Here is an 18,302-nt window from a genome sequence, read left to right on the forward strand (position 1 = left end):
GTACTTCAAATCTGTCACTCTGCTGCATAAGAGAATAATGCCAAGAGACACACAAAATGGAAACTATAAATATGAAGGGGAATATCTGCCTTGAGCAGTGATTCCCAAATTATGGTCTGTGCAGTCGAGTTAGTATCTTTTGGTCAATGGGTCCCAGTTAAATGAGGCCTCCTTCTGCTGCTGGAGGACAGATAGAGTACTCATGCTCTTTTCCTCTGTGTTCACACAGGTGATCATACCTGATCAAACACAGTTTGCACTGTCTGTACCCCAGATTGTCATTTCAGTGTTGGTTAGTTTTGTTGTCAAAAGGAGGGTGTCCTCATGTTTTGTCTAACCACTGTAGCACTGGGTGCCTCATTGCAAAATCTAATTGTACAAATATATAATACTCTGTCCTTTCCTTCCATGTGCGCATAGCTGATCATGTCTGGTCATCTGGTCAAGTACAGTTTATATCATCTATACCCCCCAAAAAGTTTCAGCGCTAGTTGTGGTTGGATGGGAGAATGCCATCGCAGTTTTACATGGTGCAAAGGCTACTGCATTTGAACGCAGAATATGCTGAGAGCAACTTGACACATGATTCACTGGCAACAGAGAGGAAAGACAAGTCCCTACAAAAGGTAATGTACAACTCTGCTGTTTTAATTGGCACAGTGTGTGCATTTACTGAACAAGAGAACACAGACAAAACACCACAGCCCCAAGCCTGTTCCTCTGATGAAATGTTTATACAGTTACAGCTCAAACATGAACTATGTTTTAATGGTATTGGTTAAAAGACCCAGCCATAGGTAGAAGTTTTTTTCTGTAATTCTTGTTTCGTTGTTTTTTTCCTAGATATTAACTGTTCTTTCTGGTAAAAACAAACTATCTTTGCATCTCCCTTAGCGTGGAGTGAGTAGCTTCTTTTCATGTTTTAAAGACCATCTTGCTGTAGTGTCTCAGAGCCATAGATCTTAGCATAAACTATAATAGCTTTCAGGGTGCTTGTATTGATTCGGTTGTTCAAGTCCTCTCACCTCTGTAGCCTGCTTTGGTGCACTAGGGTACTGCTCTGAAAATACCTGTGTGCTCAGCTAGCTTCTGCTGCTGTGTATGACACTGGCTGGTGGCTGGGATTTCTGTGATGCTTGGAGACGGTGGCCCTGGAAGTGTGGGAAACCTGTCATTAGTTATTCTTCATGGCTTTTGAGCTGTGTGAGAACACTTCCTTCTTTCTCCGAGCGTGCCTTTTATTTTGGCCATTTGCAGACAAACTTCTGCTTGTAAAATCTGTTTGCTGTATTAGCCCCAGTGGAAATAAAGTGCTGGGAACTTGCTCTCAAGTGCTTAGAACGAGCCATTCCATGTTCTGGCAGATTTCAGTGGCTCCCTTGTGTAACTATCACAAATGGCAAAGTTCTTTCTGACATATTAGTAACAGCGAAGAATCATTCAGAACCGTCGGTGCCTGTGCCTGAGGAATGAAGACGTTGTTTTTGTGCTGCACCAACGGCCACAGAAGCTTGTTCTCCCTCTGCAGCTGGGCAGCGCAGGGTGGCCACGGCCTGGGAGAAGGCTGCAAGGTGCCCACAGTGAGCTGTCGGTGGTGTGGCCTGGCACACAGGCTGGTGGTGGGCTCCAGAGGGGAGTGGAAAGAATGCGGAGGTGATGAGGGCTTTGTTTCTACTTAAAACTTAGAGGCATATTCCTGGGATTGCTTTAAAAGGTACAAGAGAGCAAGAAACTTCTTAAAATTATGAAGTCCCTGGAGACGGGTCTCTAAGGTGAGCACTGCATGTCTCTTGTGTACGGTTCTTACTGGAAAAAAGGAAAGGAATTATGACTCTCTTATGCTTTCAGTTTATATTCTATAGGAAAAGCTCAGGGGAAAGCTTTTATTATTTAGGAAGTTACCCTTGAAATAGCATCATTCACTCAGGAGAGGAGATTGATTTGGCTCCCATAGCTAATGAAAGAATAAAAATGAATTGATCTGTATGATAGGGCTGCACACTTGTCCCTGCTGAGATGGCACTAGTGTGCCCTGGGACGCTTGCTTTGTCAGCCTGGGGAGAGGGAAGTAGCAGCTGGTCTTCCTAGAAAGTTGGTGCCAAAAGACAATGCAGTGCTCAGCATCAAGAGGACGATCAAAATACAGATTTTTTTTTTTTTTTTTTTAATCTGATAATTATTTTTGTATGGAAAGAAAAAGGGGATGGTATCTCTGATAGGAGCAGAGAAAGAATATAGTACAGACAAAAAGCACCTGGCCACTTTTGGGCCAGTAATACTGAAGGGATGATCTCGTTCCGTAGGGAGGGTTGCTGTCCTAAATCATTCCACTATTTAAAAACAACTTTTGGGTTTTTTTTGGGGTTTTTTTTGGTTTTTTTTTTTGAACTGTCAGTAGGGAGTGATCATAGCAGGGACGTTGCAGGATAGGGGCTGATATAGTTTAGCACGGGAACGTGAAGGAAAGCGGTGGGATATGAATCTTCTCAACTTTAACGCTTATAAATCCCCCCCGGCCCCGGCCCCGCCCCGCCGGCACGTGCCCGCCCCGCCCCCGCATTCCAGACATTGTTTCTGGCCCCGCCCCCGCCTGGCCCCGCCCCTGCGCTCCGCTTAAAGGAGCCGTCACGGCGCCCTCTTCCCCTCGCGTTCCCCTCCCCGGCCTGTCCGCTCGCCGCCCGGCCCGCTCCCGGCGAGGCGGCGGCCGGGCAGCGCGCCTCAGCGCGGCGCCGCCATGGCGCTGGAAGTGGAGGCGGCCGGCGCTCCCCTGAGCTCCTTCCTGAGAGACTTCCCCTCTCCGCTGGGCCCGGGGGAGCCGCTGCCGTGGAGCTCGGCGGGGAGCGGCGCCCTGAGCAAGGCCGAGGTGCCGGGCGCGCTGGCCGAGCGGGCGAGGAGCCTCCTGGGCGGCAGGTGAGGGCCGGGCGGGCGGGCGGGCGGGGGGCTCTGGCCGGCCTCCCCTCAGGGGCGGCGCCGCGCTGACAGCTGGCGCGCGGGGAGGGGCGGCGCGGGGCCGCTGAGGGGAGCGGGGCTGCGGCCCCTCTGCCGCCGCTTCCCGCGGGCGGGCCGGCAGCGCCGGGCCGGGCCGGAGCAGGTGCCGGCGGCGGGAGGCGCTGCCCCCTGAGGCGGGTGCCCTCGGCAGGGCCCGCCGGGCCTTGCGGTGCCGGCTGCTGGGAGACCCGCTCAGCGTCTCCTGGGGAATGTTAGCTCATTATTTCCCCTTTCATAATTGATTTTGTGAACGTTCTCCTGAAAGTAGGGCTTTTAGTAGAGCGCTTCTGTCACAGGCCTCCTGCCGAGATCTGTGCCTCTATAGTAATGTTTGTGTGCTCTCAAAAATATTTCTCTCCCACTCTTGGTGCATGAGAGATTAAATTACAATCCTGCAATTAGCCTGATAGGGCGATTCTTGTGGTGAAGTGCCAATAGTTTGAATTCAAGTCCCTAAGGGCACCTGTGTGGATCTACTTGAATGTCTGGGGAGGGAGGGAGTCAGTGAGCTGCAACCTGCCTTGCAGGGCTGTCAGGTGTAAGAAGAAAGCCAGGTAGAAAAGTATTCAGCTTTCTGGCACTCTTGAGTTGTCTTGGTGAGTGGGATGTGCTTGTGTGGGTTTCTGAAGTTGATGTTTTCTCAAAACTTCAAGAGCGCAGTCACAACACCACTGGAAAACACAGCTCTTCTCTCAGTGATGTTGCCGTCATCGCCTGATTTCAGGAGAGGCATCTCACAGCCTTCATCCTTATCAGTCTAGACTTCCTCGTTAACACTGCTGAGAATTTGGATGCGACTTGTTTTGGCAAGTTAGCGCTTCACCAAGAACAAGCTGTCTTGCTCTAACCTCTCGTCTCCTGATACTCTCCTCTCTTCATATCTCCTTCCTGAAGCACTTCAGCATTAGGGCCTGCGTGTTCTGGGTTCTGCGAAGTTCCTACCACAGTCTGCTTCATTGAAGTGTTTGTTATTGTAAGAGTCAAGAAAGGGATTGTGGATGGTCTTTAAAAGAAAAAAAAATCTAAGTGGAGAGCTGACTTTGTGCTGTGGTACTGAGGATAACTGGTGAAGACGGGGAGTTAAGGGAGAATGGTTCTGTTTAGGTGTATGCTGGATGTTACCTGGTTACTAGAGGAATTTGATAAAGAGATAGAAAACAGAATTTGAATTACTTGTCTCTCTAGCTACCATCTGGTGAGTTTATGAACACTGAATAGATTTTTGTTTTTGTTGTTGTCATCAAAAGTGTATAGGTGATTTTTATGTACTTAAATTGCTTTAAAAAAATCAAGTTACTTCTGGCTTTATATTACGTAGATGATCCTGGACATAACAAGATTCAGTTAAATGGTGTGACTAAACCTAAAGATGAGAAATGCATTAAAAAAAACCCAGTTTTTTGGGCTGTAGCTGAAAAAGGCCCAGATGATCATTGCATTACTTAGTTGTGCTTTGACTAAATTGCTCTTGAACAAAACACAGCTGTTGCATTCCTAAAAGAGATTGCAAATTCGTCATGTGCACTGAATCTGTGAACTCTATGGAGCAAGAGCGTGGTTCTGGATGAGCACTTTAGAGAACAGAGTAATGCCAGTCTTGAACAAATACTTATCATATGGCAACCCATCTGCCACGTGGGCCAGCCTAATGTTTTCTAAAACTGTTTTAGAGAGGAAGGCATGAAGCTGTAGAGATACGGGATAGGTTCTTCAAACTGTAGTGATATTTAAACCAGCATTTCTGAGTTACACATCTGCTAACATTCTGTTGTTCTCGGGCATATTAACAAGTGGAAGCAGAAAAAGGGCGCTGCCTTTGCAGTGCTTTCATCTCACCTGTCACTTCTGGTGTTTACACAGAAAGGAGCCTGCCCTGTCAGAAGCTGCATTTTTCACATACCTGCCCTGCAGCCAGTTGATCAGACATCTGCCTTCTTCAGCCCTGAGCTGGCAAAAAAAAAAAAAAAAAAGTAAAGGAAGGGAAAGATAGTTAAAGAAAGCAAGGCAGAATAAAAGTGCAGCAATCTATTTTTTTATGCTTCTTTTCACAAAATGTACTTGGAAAACAGAAATACATAAGGAAAATGTTTTTACAAATTCTCGTGGCTGCCTGCAGGCAGTGAAGCAACCCTGTGTGAAGCTATGTGCTTGGGCATAGTGCAGCATACCTGAAGTGTCAAATGTAGGGATCCCAGCAGACTTACAGCTCAGTTTTAGACTCCTGTTATGAAGAGAAACCTCATTTTGCAATAGCAAAAAGGCTGCAGTTTCCTATTGGGTAGGCTGAGTTTTCCTCCACAGGCAAGAAGACTAGTAGAGCCCAAGGCCAAGACAGAAATGTGGTATTTTGAAAGTGCAGGCCCTCTTCTTGTAACCCATGTAATTAAGGACCAAAACTGAAGTCTCTGTATGAGAAATTGCCAAACATTATGCTTGCTTTCCCACGTTCCCATGTTCGCTACTGCAGATCAACTCAAAATGCAGTTTTGAAGGTTAAATAAACTTTTCAATTGATCTGAATCCCCCCAGGGAATATAAGGAAATAGAAGAAAGGAGGATGCTAAAGGTTTTAAGAAGAGGTACAGTAAGGGGAGGGATGACACTTACAAGACATTTAAATGTTTGTGTAAAAGTTGTTGAAGATGTAGAAATGATGCCAGACTAGGAAGTCAGTTCGCGAGAGGTCACTGTAGCTTAGATCCAGTGAAGTGCCGTGGCAGGCTATCATAGTAGCAACCTAACACACAGATGGCAGCTCAGTGGAAAATACGCACATTCAAATATTACACTGTCAATATAACCAGGTGTAATGCTATGAAGATGTTATTGGCTGTACCTTGCTGACTTCTGGCATTGATGCTTGTTCTGTTTCCTCAGTTTGAGGCTTCTTTAACACTCCAGCATCACAGAATGTATTTTACGTGATGATTAGTAATGAGGAAGGATTTCTCTGTAGATCAAAGTGTTATTGGGGTTCGAGTTTGGCACACAGTTCTCTAGTTCTGCTTCTTATTTGTGTTGTCAGATACTTCATTCACACCCACACAGATGTGTGGGTCATGTCTTGAGAGGCCCAAGCCACTAAAAGTCCAGCAATATCCTTGGCTCATGAGACAACATATGGTGATGTTTAGCTTGTCTTTCCAGTTGCTTGGAGGCATAAACCTTTGTGTTTTTGCAAGTAGAAACATTCTTCCTACACCACCAATCAGGATTGCTGTTGTGAAGAGAATGGGGTAAGGAATAACATTTGTTAGGTCCAAGGAAGGGTTTCTGAATGCTGTTGCTTCTCTAAGGCTGCACACATCTCTTACATGGAAGCAGCTGGATATCTCAGGCTAACCCCTTTGAATGTCTCTACTAATCTAAGATGAATTATTTTAACAGTCTTCTGCAAATGCAGCCAGCATAGCCAAGCACTAGCTAAGACAGCCAACCACTTTTGCTTCCTGGCAGGACTTAAGTCGCTAATCTGGTGAAGCTTTGCAGATGTTTCTACTTTGAATAATTCATTTAAATCAATGGAACTGCCTGCCTTGCATGGAGCTAAATTTAGACATAAAATTCTGAAGAATAAGGGCAGGCTTAAGTAATCTTCTTTTGCAGAATTTTAATTAACGTACACTTTTGGGTAAGAGCTATGTGTTCTGACGATCTGTGGAAATAGGTCAATGTAAATGAAGAGTCCATTAGTTACTTCCAAAGCTTTAGAAATTAACTAATTTTACTAGCTTGTACAGAAACAGAACATGAAATGAAATCAGACCCCCAAATACGGAAATTTCTCCTTTCCCTTGGTAGGAGCTGAAACTTGTATGACCATCCTGTGACATAGCCAAAGAACAATGTGAAATTCCAGCAGCCTTCCTGTTTGAGGAGACTTTACTACAATAACAGTTGTGAGACCTCGGCTTCCTGTTCTCCCCCTCCCAAACCGTTCGCTGTGTTTCATCTCTCGCTTGCCTCAGCATCCTGTTTTGTGTCTTTGGGTTTTACACTGTAGTGCTTACGCTCAAGGTGTGGCCCTGGTGTCTTTATTTTCAGCATTTCCCTGCTTTTAGAGTAGTTAATTCAGCCATTCTGGTATTTTGATGGTTTTTTATGTGATGTAAGCATGAAGAAGGGGGGGGTGGGGGGGTAGAAATCTTATTCTGCCTCTGGTTTACCCGATCTCTTCTTAAAACTCCCTTTAGTCCCTTGTCTGTGAAAACTACTAAATACCCTGTCTACCATGACCTCTGCTTTTAATAAATCCCCCCAAACTTACTTCCTTATCCCTAATTTGTACCATTTAGTGTATGTTATTGTAATGCACTAATGCTTCTCATTGTTAGGAACATGTTTACAGTATCAGTGATCCATTCACTTCAGACAAGAAAGTGAATTTCATGTGTGATTGCCTGCAAACAAACGTTCTAGTTTTCATGGGACCAGTTGTGCTTGGTAGCAAAAGCAAGCATGGGATTAGCAGAAATAGCCTGCTCTTTCAGGAACACCAGTGTTCCCTCTGGTTTATGATTAATAATGTTAGAATTGGAAGCCTTGATGAAGTTAATGGACAAGAGGAATGTGGTATTTCTGCTGTTTACTCGTTAATTTAGCAAATGGTTAACAAACCGGCTCTGGTAATTTTGGGTGGTGGTCAAAACTAGCTGGTTTTCTGTTGCGTCTGGCCTGTCCACTGCTGCTTCTGAAGCTGATGGCAGGACGATACACAGCTTGAGAGAAATGATATGCAGCTCACACTGTACCTGTGTCTGGATAATAAAGTTTTTGGCAGTTCTGACCTGCCTCCAACAGTATATGGAGGCTGGACAAACTGTTAATTTTGTGATCAATAAATTGCTTTTTAGAATACATTTCTTAATTTAAAACTTCCAGGGAGCCTTCCCTGTTACTGGATACTCTCAATAGTAATTTTGGGAAAGAATCACTTTGCCTTTAAAAAGAAAGTGTATTTATGGGGATGCTTGCAATACAAGAGACAAAAAACTTGATGAAATGCTGAAAAAAGAGCAAATCTATAATGATGAAGAAACTTTTAGGGCTGGCTTTCTGGTGTTTAAATCAGTTTCTTTAATTCTGCTTGGAAAACTGAAATTGTCTTTCCCTAGAACTTTGCATATTATGCTCTCATAGTCTGTGTGAAACACCCTTTCTGTTGCTGTTTGAATTGAGCATCAAGATAAGAAATGCTCAATTTTGAAACAACAAGTTTAGGGCTCAATTGAAAAGTGGCTTGTGTGGAATTAAGCTTCTCTTGTTCTGCTGTGTGGCTTTTCTTCCTGCTGAGAATGAAATGGAAATAGCAGGTGACCCTCCATTGCACATTTTCTGTAAGAACAGTTTGATGATGACTGAAGGGCCTCAACAGATGGATTCTGGATTCTAAAGTTGCTGTTTCTGATAGTTTCAGAAGAAAATCTGGAAAAAAATGCTTCATGTAAAGATGGAAACATAAAAGATAGAAATTCTCTGTGTGGCACTGTTTATATATTTGTTTTGGTTCCATCTTGTTCATCTACTTGTAAAGACCTGATGTCATTAACACAAGAAACATCTTCCTATGCATTGTAGGATGTCAGATGTTCTCTCCCCGACAGATATATATTTGTACTTTTCTGGTCCCCATCACCATGGGAACTCTGGGTGCTGCTGTAGTAAATACTAATGCTTAGAGCAACATGAGTGGAAACATTCTGTAGTTGATTGTAAGAATAAAAAGGGGGGAAGGAAATAAAAGTAGCAGATTGGGGAGAAAATACTGAATACAAGCAGTTTTTGTTTATGAGGAAACTTGTGACCTGCTATCATTTTGGCAGTATAAGAGGATCTTTCACTTACTAGGGAACTGCTAGCATTTGCAGATCTGCACTAAAACCACTTTGCTGATATAGCTGTAACGTGCTAGAAACACACACTGAGTCCAGAGTGACAAACTTTGCTTTACTGGCAAAGCTGTACTGTATGCGATGTTCTGGTGTTACAGAGCCTGGGTAGCAAATAAGTGCACAAATATATCTTCCCTCCGATATAAGTCAGCTGCAGCTGACTTATGCTAGAAGCTTTTGCTAGTAGATACAGCACCTCTTTGTTCCTCAACATATGCATATATATATACACACACGTGCACTCTGAAAGGAAGAGAGGATCATATGGTGGTGCTCTGGTCTGCAATACCACTGCTGCCTTGTTGCCATGACTTTGGTAATAATATTTAGAAAGAACATCATGTAACCTTTTTTTTTTTTTTTTTTTTTTAATTTGAAAGGTGACAAGTGATCAACAATTTCGCCAATACAGTTAGTAATCTCTTGTGTTTCTCTGATACAAACAGAGATTTGCTGACAGTACTTTGGGAGAATGTGTGTGTTTGAAGCGGAGGGATGTGAATTATTTTCCTTCAAAAAAAAAAAAGTAAATAAAAACTCAGAAGGCTCTGCGTAAACACTGGGTGTTTGGTATGTCGTAGTGAGGCTTTGTACCACTCTCTACCAGGTTACACAGAGCATGCTTCTCTCTGCTCGCAGCGCTGAAGAGCAGCTGTTCGGGGTCTGCTGCGTTACTCTGCTTTCTCAAAGCTGCTGTAAGCTGTGGGCATAGAGCACAACAGAAAGGCTGTCATCTGTTTTCAAGCCTTTGGAAAAGAATGTAGTCAAAGTGGAGGCTCTGCATGAAATGTGGTGGCCTGACGTTTGATGCTCTGGATGCTTCCCCCTTGCCCACAAAGCTGTTTACTAGAGACTTCCGAATATACCATCTGAAATTTGAGGGGAAGAAGAGTGGGGGGCATCTTTGAACTGGTGACTTCTCTGCTACATTTACTGCGAGTGTACTGGGGGTTTAATGACCCAAATAAAACCAAATAAGTGATCTTACTAGGGTTTCTGCTTACTAAGGAGATTTGTGTATATTCTGTCTTTACTTTCTGAAGGCTGATATGTAAGGGGTCAGTAACAGTCTTATGCTTGATCTGACATATATGAATACACTGTGGCTGTGATGGCATGACAGGTGGTCTTTTGAAGTGGAAGAAAATAGAGAAGTAAATTGTATTGCAGAGGAGAAACAAGGTGAACAAGAAGTAACTACTGTTCTGTAACTTGTGCCAAATCTAAACTATGCAAAATGTCGTAATTGCTTTCTACTTCGGCGTGTAACTTTAGTTTGGCCCACAGGTATGTATATCAGCAGAAGCTTTGCGTAGCTCCTTTTAACAATACTGTATGTGTCCGGTAGTCCAGAATCTTTCAAGGAGGAGGATGGCATATAAATTTAAGTGTGTTCTTCATTAGCATAAGTATTGCTTTACTCTTTGACTTACCACTTTTGTCTATACTCAAGTTTTTAAAATGAGGCTTATATTTTACCATGAAGTGACTGGAGGATATGAACTCCGTGCTCCAGCCACTGGCGATCTGACTTCAGCTGGTGGTGAAGCTATAATGCCTCATCTGCACTGTTACAACATGCATTAATTCTTTTAAAATATTTTTTTTATTGTGGTCAAAACACACCCCTTTTTGTTAGCAAAGAAATAGCCTGTAGCAAATTAATTCTAAGTCTGTTTACTACTAGCCTGTGTAGGCTGAGGCTGGGTAATTAGTGTTGCATGTGTCGTAGAAATGGGGCTGACACGTTTCTTCTAAGACTCTCTTAAGAGAAGGTAACATCCTTTCCACGTAACACACCCCACCAGCTTCCCTCTTCTTGCCAACACAGTTGTTTTCCCACTTAGGAAACAGCGACAGTATTTCTTCTGATTCATGAAGACTAAATTATGCTTGGTTCAGCCTGTCAGCAGGGTGTCTTGGGCTTCTTTGAAAGGAAGATTTTAACAGTAAGTGACATCCTTCCTTGCTTACAGAAAAGGTTTGAAGTCTGTTATGGTAACTGCAGTGGGCTTCTACTTTTACACTGGTTACCATAGGTACTGTGCCTGTTTCCAGATGCTCTCTAGCCAAGTGAGACCTTGTAGCTCTCAACTAAACAAGCAGTTCTTAGTCTTCTTTAATTATATATTTTGTTAACTCTTGACGTCTCTGATGTAGAGGATTAAATTAGAACCAGTAAACATCTAAATGGAATGGAAGATGCCATTGCCTTGGAGCTCCATTTACCTGAGCTTGAATAAAAAAACAGGCTTACCAATATGGTAGGACCAATATTAAGAGTTCATAAAGTAATCAACAAATATGTTCTGTTTGGAACTGAGGTTGAACTACATAGGTAGGGTCATCTTTTAGGCTTTTATTTTATCTTTTGTCAATGTGTCAGAATCAACTGCTCAAATGTTGTTGTTGCTGGCTGCATAACAAACAAAATCCCAATAAGCAAGCATTTTCTTTGTATAGATTTGTAAAACTGTGGAGAGGGAGGAAATGCATAGGAAGCAAAGCTCAATGAAGCATATCAGTACTGAGGAATCTCTGAATTTCCTTTTTAGGAACTGGGTGGCAACTGTAAAAAGTTGAAGGATGTGACATAATAACTTGTAAACCTTTTCTTTGTTACAGGCATCCTGTAAGCAGAGGTTTATACAGGACTTGTGCATTATAGCACTTAGTATGTTGCCTTTTGTTTAAACTTCTTTTTATGGGCCCAGTTCAGCAAGTCAGGGCTCTGGAAAGCAGAAGTCTGTGAAGTTTAAAATCAAAGCATTAAGCCCTCTTCCGATGCCGAGCTGGAAACCCAAGCTAGATTTGAATTTTTGCTCCAGCATAGCAGAGAAATGCTGAAGGTGACTGAAGCTGTGGCTCTCACTGTGCATTGAAATGCATAGCTGTTTCACTTCATATTTTTTGTCTCTGTTCTTGGAGCTGAAACCTACTTTAACTAAAGCTTCTGACTTTCAGCAGCATCAGTTACACATCTGACGTAGTGTGGCTTGTATTTTCATATTCCTTTCTTTTTCACCTATACAAACAAAAACGGGAAGCAGGATTTTTTGGGGGGGGGGTTTGCCATATCTGTTTCAAATGTGTTTCTTGCCTGACCTTTTAAAAGGTTGTCTGTTAGTGTCAGTGATTATAAGCAGGCATTGTTACTTTTAAGTAACAAAAGTTCCTTTTGAGTAGGAAAGGAACTGACTGCCCTCAATGCATTAGCCTGAAAAACAAAACGAAAAAAAGCCAATTTCTGCCTTTCCTTGATGTGATATGACTGCAGCTAGCACTGAAAGGACTGCAAACACGTTGCCGTCTATTTGAAGTACCGAAATGACTCATTAAAGTAGGCCATCACCGCTACAGAATGCGCAGCATAAAACACGCTTCTGTTGGCAGCCTGCTGACTAACACAATGCTTTCTGTTTGCTGCCACAGGAGGTACTAGTACATGGCTGTGAGGATGTGACAAGGCCGCTCTTTGAGAAACACAATGGCAAATGCATTTCAGCGTGTTGTCACTGGCATCTAAAACCTCACGGCCTTCCCTTCCGCGCCCTTCTGTATGCACAAAACCAGTCATCTCTGTTGAACCTCTGCAGAGACCAGTTGTTCCACCATTTATTGTTCTGTAGCCAACCAGTTTTATGCAGGACTGCCTAAATGTTTCCTGACAAAAGTCTCTTGTCCTTGACTTGCTGCAGGTGCCTTAATGTGTTATTTGCTTTGGTTGTATGATTTGATACTTTGTGGGTATCAAGCACTCCCGTGAACAATGGATAAAATGCTTTTTATGGACATCCACGCTTATTCTTCATTGTGCTCCTAGAAAATGTCTGGAATGTGTGTTATGTGTTGTAATTGTTAGTGCCTGCCATGGGAATATAGTGAGTATAAAAGAGTTATTTTCTAGTAGCCCTATTTTAAAGTTGGATGGGGCTTATTTGTTTACAGATTCAAAAGCACTATAGCAAGTATGTGCTTCCTAGAAAGCACAGAGCTTGCATAAAGCCTTGAGTAAAAAGGAGCGGGTGTGTAGGTCATGTAGCATTATTGTCTTCTAGATGCTTACCTAAAAGCTTCAGCTGAATCGCAAGTCTTGGAGCCTTTTCTTAGCCTAGTCTCCAGTGCCAACTCTTTGCACCTTCTTCCTGGGTGATTTCTTTGGGGAACTTCCAGTCAGGAGAAACTGGGTGTTAGAGGGCTGTTGGTTAGTACTGACCATGACTTTTCTTGTGGAGGGAAGGGAACTGGAGTCTTAAGTAACCTTTTTGGAGATTTGCGTGTACCACAATGCAGAGATCCTGATACTGTCTGTGGGGAGACAGTTGACTGCAAGCAAGGAACGTTCTGTAGTGAGTAGAAACAAAATGTTTGCGTTCAGACACTAGAATTGAAGGTAGCAATTCCCATCCGAGAGCTCAAAGAAGGAGGTACCATCTGCGACTGGAGTGTGAGGCAACAGTTTGAAAACATGATTCATATGCTTCTTCCTCTTTGTGTTCTTGAGAAAGCAGTTGTCTAACTGAAGATCTTACTAAAGATTTGTATGAATAAATATTGAACATATGGTTTCCTCTACTAGTTTACTAATGAAGTTGAAATTACTGATTGTGTGTAATGCTTTCTGATTCTGAGGTCACCAGCCATAAACAGTGAGGTTGTAGCTCAGTTTCAACTGATGCAGTCTGTTTTGCTTTCCCTTCCTTTTCTTACCAGCAGAGGTGTTTCACCACTTCTTGCAGCATCATTGATCCACGCTGCAGTTGATGAAGTCCTCCAAACAGACTTGACTGAATTTAAGCAGCAAGGTGTGGAAACAGAGGGAGAAGGAGATGAGGAAAGGTTCACCTGTAAGTAGACATTTTTCCTTCTGTGGTTTTCCCAGAGGCTGTCTGTTGGAAGACTTCAGTGTTTTGAAATGTTTCCCAGAATATTTGGTTAGGCTGTCTGGCAAGCAGCAGAGAACAGAACTTTTATTTGCTCCTGCTGGGTATCTGTGGGATGAAAGGTAGCTATGCTAGTTTTGTGGGCAAGATGCAAACGTGATGTCTGGAGCCCCATACTGACTGTGTGGGTCGGCTTTCTGGAATAGGAAGAGAGTTTCTTTTCCCAAAAAGAATTAATGACTGTCCCCACATACTTCCTGAACTGAACCAGTTAAGAACTTTTCTTTTCCTCATTGTATAATTTCACTTAAATTGAACTGGTTCAGTTCCTATCTTAAGTTAATAACCTCTTATATTTTTGAAGTGCCCTTTTCTCTTTGGTAGATTGACCTTAGCTAATTACTCCTATGTTTAGACATTGACATCATCACAGTTGCTATTGTGCAGCCATGCTGACGCCTTAAATTTATCCATATAATCTATCTTGCTTTTGTCTGTTCTTGGGAACCAGATTTTGGGACCTGTGCCCTTTCCACAACCTGAACCTCTTGAAAGTCTGGATCTTTCTCTTGGCAAGTTTCTCAATAGTCTCTGTCTTTATCGATTATTTCTTCTCTTTCCACCCTCCCCTATAAAGATGGGATGCTGAGGGATGAAGAACCTGATGCATATGTCTTCTGCCCAATGCCTGCATTTTGTCCTGTCTGAGTGAATTGGAGAGAGAACAGACCTTGGTGACTGAGTACTACTGGGTTTGTGCCCTGTGTAACAGATGGTCCTATTGCATTTACATGCTGAAGTGTTTAACGTTAGACTTCACCAAACCTTCAGTCCCAGTGCCAAGAATTTAAATGGAGCAGAATGCAGGCAGAGTTAAAGATAAAAATGGAGGAGAGATGTCTTAGGCAAGCTAGGCTATCCTCTGAGGGGGAATACTCACCCTTCCATTTCCCTAGGGTGACTTGAGGGGTGGTTCAGCACACCCCAGAGGATGTGTCTCCAAGCAGAGCTCTGGTAATGGCCAGGATAGGACGCTTTCCTGAAGCCCATTTCAGTATTCACCTACAAGTCTGAAACGGCAGGAGGGGGAACACATTTAATGGGGTCCTCCAGTCTTGCTGCACCCTGGATATTTCATCCCTTGCCTTGACGTTTGTAGCCTTCATATGTATGGAGAGATGTAGCAAGTTTCCAGCACTTTGCATGGGAAGAGTTGTTTCGTAAAGAAGCTCTATATTATCTTTGCAGCAATGACTGTAAAGCATGTGGTAAGATATACCACTGTCAAAAGTGATATAAAAGCATCTTGCTTATTATCTCCCTTACATCAGAGAGAATTGTATCTTACTGCATTGTGACTGTGCTCCAGTAGTGTATCTTTATTTGCTATCGCTCAACCTTTATAGGAAAGTAAGAAACAGCATATTGTAACCCACATATGATAATTACATAGGTTTTCAGCACAAATATTTCACAAAGCAGCTGGAAACTGGTCATCAGAGCATCTTGCAGTCACTCTGCTGGGGACTTTTCATTGACTCCCATGTAATTATCTTTGAGGTGAACTGTAGCAGTAAGATAAGATGTGAACTGCTGCATATTTGTGAGCCTAGGATTATAATTTCTAGTTCTGGGTCTTATGAAAATCTTGGGCCTGTGGACCTTCAGTTAGTGAACCTCGTCTGAACAGCTAAGAAATTATAATGTTTAGAAACAGTAAGTAATGAAGAACTTGATAGGACATGGATATTTTCTTGGTCACAAGCATCTAATGTCTCTGGAATCCTTTATGGTTACATTATACTGGTGACACTTGTACAATAATTCATGCTGCTGTTTTACTCTAAAGTCCATAAAGATACAGGATTGGAGTCTACTTTTAAGATAGCACAGGCAAAGTCAGAAAATCCTGGGACGAGTTCCATCTTGAACTAGTTCAGGTTCTCTCTCACTACTCCTTGTTGACAAATGCCAAGGAGTAGTGGCATTTCCCTTTTCTCATGGTTGAAACCTTCTTTAATTTCCATCTTGTATATTCCTCTCTATTTTATGTTTCTTTCATTCTTGTGTCACCATTGTCATTTAGATCAAATTGCTATTCACTATTCCCCTATTGAACATTATGGAAATCTACTTACTTTGAGGTACTTGCATCGCCTAATCTCAGCAAGGAGTATCTACTTTAAAGGCATTAATTTCTCTGCACGTTTGGACTGTACTTGTTTTCCCTGTCTTGTAACGACTATTACATCACTTTAACTGTACAACTAGAAAGAAGGGTGTTCCTTGTGCTACAGCACAGTATGGACTCCCTCTTCCTGCATTGCAATAATAACTCTCTGGCAAAAAAGCATTCTTGGAATGCAAGGGAAGTGATTATTTAAAAGCAAGGTATGTATGTGTGCCTATATGAATACCACTGTTTGATGTGGTATCCTGCAGAAAAATTTCTGGTGTTGAGGTACTAAATTCTATGTCAGATTTCACAAGCTTAATATTTAAACAGCAATGTGTGTCCAAGTCTTCTGGTCAGTATTAGTCAAGACATTTACAAATATGTAAACTAATAGCTGTAGACAAGGCTAAGATGCTGTCCTATTTAATTACATTTGTATATGGGATGACTTAATATTTAAAGGTTTTAATATCTTGCCCATTCACACCTGCATATTAAGCAAACCAAAAGTAGTTTTGGTTAATATGTAGTGACTGCTAATCAAAGATCTGTGTTTAAATTTAAGCTTTCAATTCTCCAGGCCCAGAGATGCATCTGAAGCTGGCCATCCAGTGCTGCTGAGAAAAAGAAATGCTTGAGAACCAGGACTTATAAAAAGGAATTCTGAGGAAGCTTTAATACTAGCAGTGTTAGCAGGAATCAGGATAAAATAGAAATAGGGAAGATGATAGTTCATACACTGCAGTTCTTTAGGAAACACATTAGTGACCAGCAAATTATTTTTGCTCTATAGATGATCTTTTCAATGCTTTTTGAAGTTAGTTGATTTAGCATTGAGGCAGGGTTCTTGCTCAAATAACAAAACTTTAAATTATTACCTATTCTGAGAGAGACTGCATTGCAAACTAGACACAATGCCAAGCACCAAACCATTCAGTCTGATGAACAATAAGTTTGGATTAATTGATCTTTGGGACATATCCAGTAAAGGATTTGAGTGTCTGGCCAGAGCTTTTCACACTATGCTCAATGGGTGTTTACAGTTCTGCTCTGTAATGACAAAGCAGGAAAGTGGCGGAAGTGTTCTTCTGTCCCTCTAGCTCCTACAACCATGTGTATTTAAACAGATAAAGACAACAGCTTAAAATTCTAATCTGTTCAGCTCAGCTATGAGTTGAGCTATTGACCTCAGCAAAACATTCTCAGACTTCCTTGTTGTTTCAGTGGAAGTGGTTCAGTAGGACATAACCTGATGCAAAGCCAGGCTAATGCTTTTTCAACCCTTGTGTCCAAGACAACAGCAGTCTCTTATCTTGAAGGCTTTTCTGCCTGCTTATTTCCTTTTTTTATTTTTTTTTTTTTTGGTAGGGTGCACTCCTACCATTATATCTTGTGCATTTTACTTACATAATAATAACATTTATGTCTAATATGGCTGATTTTTGGGTCTTTGTTATGATTTTTGTGATGTAATCACCCACTTGATAAGCCTCTGTTTTGAAAGAGAGCTAGTAAGTAAAGAAGCTGCTCTTCTCCTTAATGTTATACTGTTTCCATTGCAACTTTCTCTTCACATTATTCTCAGGAGCCTATTTTAATTCTTGCAGAGCCTGTAAAGGCAGAGTGCTGAATGTGTGTATGTAGCTCTAAGGAAAGAAACTTGAAGGAAAGGCAGGACGAAAGATGGGGTAATGTAGGAAAATGGGACACACAACTTAATTGTTTTGTCTTTGTGCTGTCAGTGCTGGATGGAGAGTCGTTGCAGCGCTGCTTCTTTAACAAGCTTCGGGATGTTTGCTTTGAGTGGCAGAAGCAGTTGCCACCACTGAGACCACTGAAGCGGTTCCTGCTTGTTTCCATCCACGCCATACGTAACACTCGACGGAAAATGGAGGACCGCCACGTTCTGCTCCCAGAGTTCAATCAGCTGTTTGGTTTATCAGTAAGTCTGGACAAAATTGGGGAGGCCAGTTTGTTAGCTTTTCAGCATTCCTGTAAACATGATGATCTGTGAAATGGTAAGAATTTGTTGCCACAAGTTATTGATCATGTGTGTGGTGGAGCAAGGACTTACTGACTCAGATTGCTAGGGGCTAACTACTGCCCTGATAAAGAAGGATCTTCTGACCTTGGGTTTCATGTCATAAGTGATATAGGGAGATGGGAAGTTCACCTAGTGTTATGTTGCTGGAATTACAATGTTCTTGTGACAGAGGTAACTGATATATTAAGAAAAAAAGGGGGGAGACAGCAGTTGTACAGGTGCCAATTAATGAAGCTGCAGTGGGTCTACATAACCAGCTCTCTGCTGTTTCAATTCCAGATTATTTTCAAGGATATTAAATGACTAATGGCAAACAAAGA

The 18,302-nt window shown here is 42.3% G+C and overlaps 1 protein-coding gene across 2 annotated transcripts in view; it reads left to right on the top strand.

Moving 5' to 3' along the window:
• The first annotated feature begins 2,705 nt into the window (after window positions 1-2,705).
• The window catches only part of PPM1F (protein phosphatase, Mg2+/Mn2+ dependent 1F), a 28,139-nt gene continuing 12,542 nt past the window's right edge, over window positions 2,706-18,302 (top strand). Inside the window, exons 1-3 of one of the 2 annotated variants that reach the window (XM_068412569.1) lie at window positions 2,706-2,910; window positions 13,596-13,726; window positions 17,681-17,880. In XM_068412569.1, coding sequence (XP_068268670.1) covers window positions 2,735-2,910; window positions 13,596-13,726; window positions 17,681-17,880 — 507 coding nt within the window. In that variant the 5' untranslated portion in view covers window positions 2,706-2,734. The remainder of the gene's footprint in view (window positions 2,911-13,595; window positions 13,727-17,680; window positions 17,881-18,302) is intronic. The other variant, XM_068412570.1, reaches the window with a different exon arrangement.

This window comes from Nyctibius grandis, chromosome 14, assembly GCF_013368605.1.
Source record: "Nyctibius grandis isolate bNycGra1 chromosome 14, bNycGra1.pri, whole genome shotgun sequence".
Taxonomy (NCBI): Eukaryota; Metazoa; Chordata; class Aves; order Nyctibiiformes; family Nyctibiidae; genus Nyctibius; species Nyctibius grandis.